The sequence below is a fragment of the Nematolebias whitei genome, chromosome 3 (assembly GCF_014905685.2).
Source record: "Nematolebias whitei isolate Nwh7 chromosome 3, NemWhi1, whole genome shotgun sequence".
NCBI classification, from domain to species: domain Eukaryota; kingdom Metazoa; phylum Chordata; class Actinopteri; order Cyprinodontiformes; family Rivulidae; genus Nematolebias; species Nematolebias whitei.
Genome location: NC_056500.1, coordinates 2,375,074 through 2,380,921, shown reverse-complemented (window position 1 = coordinate 2,380,921; position 5,848 = coordinate 2,375,074). Strand labels below are relative to the sequence as shown.

The 5,848-nt window shown below is 44.9% G+C and overlaps 1 protein-coding gene across 2 annotated transcripts in view; it reads left to right on the top strand.

The window, feature by feature from the left end:
• Positions 1–5,334, top strand: part of tm2d1 (TM2 domain containing 1) — a 7,308-nt gene extending 1,974 nt beyond the window's left edge. For both annotated transcript variants that reach the window (XM_037697868.1, XM_037697867.1), the window contains 5 exons: positions 126–234; positions 582–673; positions 2,599–2,672; positions 4,677–4,803; positions 5,201–5,334. In XM_037697868.1, coding sequence (XP_037553796.1) covers positions 126–234; positions 582–673; positions 2,599–2,672; positions 4,677–4,787 — 386 coding nt within the window. In that variant the 3' untranslated portion in view covers positions 4,788–4,803; positions 5,201–5,334. The remainder of the gene's footprint in view (positions 1–125; positions 235–581; positions 674–2,598; positions 2,673–4,676; positions 4,804–5,200) is intronic.
• Positions 5,335–5,848: the final 514 nt, after the last annotated feature.

Below are 5,848 nucleotides of genomic sequence, written 5' to 3'. Positions count from 1 at the left end.
CGAACCTCTGCAGCTTCATGTGGTTCATCTGAGGACGAACCTCTGCATGTGGTTCATCTGAGGACGAACCTCTGCAGCTTCATGTGGTTCATCTGAGGACGAACCTTGTGCTTCTGTCTCATCAGTGGAGTGTCTTCCCGCTCCGAATGTCACGTGCCGGCTCCCAAACGGAACAGAGTTCCGGTTCAGCGGGGACGAGGTGGGGTTCAACAGAACCATCAGCTGCAGGAACGTGTGAGTGGTTCTGTTTCTGACCCGCTTGGCTTCAGAACGTTTGATCCAAAGATTCTGATCCCTGACGTTCATCGATGTTCAGTCTGGTCATCTGGAAGTCTGCTCCTCTGAGGCAGCCATGCCAAAATGGTTCAGAACATCGAAGTTCATGCTCAGTAATCCTGGTTTTCCACTCTGGGACGTGCTGCTTGTGGGACTCCGTTTGTTGTGGCTCCTCAGTCTGATGAAGTCCTTTGGATGAAGGATGAAACATCAACAATAAAAGAAACCATCCAGATGACCTGACTGAACATTGTTGGATTACTGAACATGAACTTTGATCCCTGACGTTCCAGTTCTTCTCTCAGGAGCGGCTATTCTTACAAAGTGGCTGTGGCTCTGTCCCTGTTTCTGGGTTGGCTTGGAGCGGACCGCTTCTACCTGGGATACCCTGCTCTGGGTCCGTATACACACACACACACACACACAGACAGAGAGACACGCACACAGAGAGAGACAGACACACACACACAGAGACACACAGACAGAGAGAGACACACACACACACACACACACACACACACACACACACACACACACACACACACACAGAGAGACACACACACACACAGACAGAGAGACACACACACACAGAGAGACACACACACACAGAGAGACACACACACACAGAGAGACACACACACACAGAGAGACACACACACACACAGAGAGACACACACAGACACACACACACAGAGACACACACACACAGACACACAGAGAGAGACACACACACACACACAGACAGACACCGACCGACCGAACGGACGGACGGGACGTCCAGAGGGACGGGATGGAACCGGACCGGACGGACGTTTGATTACAGAGGAAACACCTGAGGATGAACCTTCACCTGTCAGGAAATAAAACATAAGGAGGTTCTAGGTTACAGAACCGACCCGACTCGGAGCTAAAGTTCTGTTCAGTCAGACGTTTGATGGTTCTTCTTGTTCAGTAAAAAGTTTCTCGATTTAAAAATAATAGTTTTTTTTTAAAAAGGACATGCAGGTTTTCATCACTCCCCCGGTAGAGATCAGAGGAACGCAACAGTTCTGAACGTGGGGGGTAAACCCCCAGACGGGCCGTTAACCGGTTCTGTGTAGTCCAGCAGATGTACTGAATTTGTTCTGGATCAGGAACCTGCAGAGAACCGGATCTTTCCAGCAGTGAGTTCTCTTCAGGTAGACGCCTGCACCGGCTAACACCTGACTCTGTTTAGGTCCCGTCTGCCAGAACCGGGCCCATAAAACCGTCCGGCAGCTTGGAAGAGATCGCTTTCGTTACTTCACGTGTTTGAGAAGTGAAAATAAAAATAAAGTACGTATTGACAAATGATTGAAAAGGAAAAATAATCCAAGCTGTTCAATCCGCTCCAGTTCAGTTTGTTAGTAGGAATTATTTTAATATTTTTCCACAGAACGCTACAGGAAGTTCTTCCTCCCTGTGTCTATCAAACTTTTCAACTCCTCCCCCTTTCTACACAGAACACGATCAAATGAATCCTGCACCAAAATAAACACTTTAATCTAAAAAAGTTAAATCTGGTCGTCTGGACATTCAAAAAACAAAACCTGTCTTATTGAGCATGCATCAGGATAAACACTTGGACCTGTTTAGAACTTCATGTTGGTAATTTTATATTCTCTTATTTTATATCTTGTGTGGTTCCTTGTTTGTTCCTTCGTACTGAAACTCTGGCACAACGATTTCCTGCGCGATCGATAAAGTTCCGTCTTATTTTCAGTATTTTAGTGCCAGCAGAAAGTTCGGTCTCAGGATTTACAGATGAAAGTTTCTGTCTTGTAAAAGAAATAAAACCCAACAAAGATAAAACCTGACACTTTTCAAGAGATAAAACTCAGTCGTGGTTCAACAGATTAATTTAGGCTCATGAGACGTCCTGACCAAAAGGATGGTACTGCTACAAAGACTGTCCACAGGGACGTGTTGGACTAAGGCGTGTTCAGTCTGTGTTCAGTCAGTCCGCCTGTTTAAAGGGTGACGTGTAGTCACAGGGCTGTTTGGTATCATGGTGTGCAATGGACAGCAGGAAGCTGAGGACAGTGTCTCAGGAGGACTCCTCCATACCTGAGACAGGTGGAGCAGTTTCACAATGAGTGGACCAGAACACCTGTGGGTGGGCGGGGCAGAACACCTGTGGGTGGGCGGGGCAGAACACCTGTGGGCAGGTTTCAGATGCTCCAGACGACTCTTGATTGACTCGATGGTTGTAAATCCAATGTGAAGTTACGGTTCCACGGATGTTGGAACGGATCAGCTGTAAAACGTCGTCTCAGCCGTTTGTTTTTACTTTGTGTCCTGCAGGTCTGTTGAAGTTCTGCACCGTTGGGTTCTGTGGGATCGGAACTCTGATTGACTTCATATTGATCACCATGCAGGTGAGTCCTCACCTGTCTCACCGGGTCTGAACACTGAGGCCCTGTTCACACAGAAGTCTTGTTTGTTTCTGGGAGCTTCCTCGTAAACGCCACACCGTTTTTAGAAACATTTCCGTCCACACAGAAAACTGCAGTAGCGCTGTGACAAGGACGCAGCAGAAAGGGGAGGAGCCTGAAGCTCACGCTGGGGTTGAGAGGTGAACACCAGCAGAAGACTCTGCCCCCATGTCGTAGGCCAGGTGGTAGGCGGGGCTATGATGTCATTGTTTTCAAAGGTTTTTGTTTTGGTGTCCCCATGAGAACGTAACGGTGGCGCTTCAAGATGTTTTCTCTCAGGAACCTGATTTATAAAAACAGCTTTTCTATGCGAGCGGCTTCACACAGAAATATTAAAATGTTACTTTAAGAGCTAAAACGTGATTTTTATTAATGGCAGCCAGTCACTGTTTACAGCTTTCTTTTTGTCACCGAAGGCAACAGGAGCCATAAATGGACAAACTCCTCAGTCGGGGCTTGAACGACTACATAATTTTTAAACGCGACATTAACATAATAAAACTCGAGTAGTTGACGACGTCATAGGATCTCAAGATGAAAAAATAAATAAATTAAAAAAAATAAAACCGCAAAAAAACTTAATTTATTAACAAAAAAAAGACCAACAAAACATTGGAAGAGTATATTATGCTCCAACCATTCATCAAACTGCAAATAAGTCACAGGAAAACCAAAACTATTAGTTTTTATTATTAAACTGCAAAAGTGAAGAAACGTCAAAAACGAAACTTAAAACAACGGGCGGTCGAACACCACCAGCTGTGCTGCGCATTAAGTTTAGTTTTAGACATTAATATGTTTATAGTCTTTTTTTATAGGTTTAGAGATTAATATTTTCTGCTTTTAGTTTGTGAAACAAGAGGAAGCTGGTTCTGGTTCGGTCATTGGACCCGGTGTTACATTATATTCTGTGACCTGCAACAGTGCATGCAGCACCGCCCCCTACGGTCATAATGTACGGTGGTCACAGAATATGGTGTAACACCGGTTCACAACGAGCTCCAACCAGTCAGGAAGTTGATTAATTTTCTGTTTCCTTACGGTAGTTGAACCAGAAGATTCATCTTTAGTGAAATATTTCCAGACTATTGATGCTGTTCCACCTGTTTGTCAAGACTGGACCTGCTCCGCTCAGTCCATCTGCTGGGAGGAATCCATTTTGTAGCTTCTACTAGTAGCCCGGTGCGGATCACGTGACACGTCGACGCAATGACATCACTGCAATGTTATGACATCACTGCGAATACTCGACGTGACATTAAAAAAACTCGATGATGTCCTAGGAATCGACCTGTCGATTACTCGAGTAGTCTGTTAAAGCTCCATCAGTCAGTGTGTGATGGCACAAGTTTCCTGACTTCCTGTCACTCAGATTCTCAGTTGGTTGTAATGAAGAGGTCCTGGTTTCCACGGTGACAGATGAGCCTTCTGATTATTATTTACACCCATTGATCCTGTGGTGCCGCTCGTCTCCAGACCTGAACATGAGTGGTGGTTCCAGAAGGTTCTAATGTACTCGGAGGACGGATGGAGACTCCTCCTGTCTCAGTGTTTTAGGTAATAGAAGCTGACGGATGGAACCAGAGACACGTGGACCGGTGGACAAGTTCTGGTTTTAGCACAAACATCAGAGAGCAAATTTAGTTTCAGAACCAGATCTCTGTCCAAATCAAATCAACTTTGAATATTGTGTGTTTTTAACGTTGACAGGATCTAATGCTCGTTATCAGCTCGTTAACAGGATCTACTGTTCGTTATCAGCTCGTTAACAGGATCTACTGTTTATCAGCTCGTTAACAGGATCTAATGTTTATCAGCTTGTTAACATGATTATCAGCTTGTTAACATGATTATCAGCTCGTTAAGATTATCAGCTCGTTAACAGGATCTAGAAGATTTACACGTTTAACAAGTTTTAACCAGGTTCTGTTGTTGTGTCTCTTGCAGATCGTAGGTCCTGCTGATGGATCCAGCTACATTGTGGATTATTACGGCGCCCGACTGACCCGGCTGTCCATCACTAACGAGACGTACAGGAAGCCCCACCTCTCTTTGTGAGCACACCGGGTGGAGTGTAAGTTCAGGAGCTTCTGGTCCATCAGAACTTCAGAATGTGTTTGGAATAAATGAATTCATCTTCTCGTATTGATTTTTCTCTGACGGTTCAAGGTCTGGCCGTCCTCACACAGAGTGGTTAAATATAAGAGGGAAAGTCAACATGGGGGGGCAGCGTTCAGGGGGAATAACAGAACAGTCGGAGCCCAGAAACATGTCCCAGAACTTGTTAGGTCCTCTGTGCATGAAGCTGAAACCCAACAGAACTTTAATTTGTTCTCATTAGATTCAGCTGAGTTTTTTTGAAACCGGAGAATCGGAACGACTCCGAGCTAAACGACGGTTAAACCACAGCTTAGTGTCACACTTTAATAATCTCTGAGGATTAACGCTGGCTCTCATGTGTGTTTCTACAGGATCTCCACGGAGAACCACCTGGATCTGACCGTCACAACAACTCAGCTGCTCATCACTTTTCTGTTTGACTGTAAACTTCCTTCATTTTTAGGTTTTATAAGACTAAGTTATGTTTGTGAGACGTAAATAAAGTGTCTGTGCTTAACTTCCTGCCATCATTATTAGTGTTTCATTCAAATTCAATAAAAAAAACTTTATTAATCCCAGAGGGAAGTTAAGTGTTGTCGTAGCTCATCATCCTGGTTTCATTCAAGAGTTGTTGGATGCTGATGCTGTGGGCAGGAAGGAGCTCCTGCAGCGACCCAAAGAATCTGGCCACAGATACCGATCCGTCCACCTGGATCCAGCTTGCTGTCAGATCTGGTGGGCCCCTCAGTCCTCCTGGGCAGCAGGATCGCCCGAAGGCCGGACAGAATTCCTCCCTGAGTGATGGTCACTCCTCCCAGCAGTCTGCCGAGCTCCTCGTCGCCATCAATCAACCTTTATTTTTACAGGTAAATCCCATTGAGCCTCGAGGACTCATTTACAAGAGAGACCTGATTTCAACAAAGAAAGATGACAACAATGGACAACAGCAACAACAATAAACAGTTATAAAAACTCATACTACAGTTTTTTTTTTTTTTTTTTTTTTTTTTTAACAAATA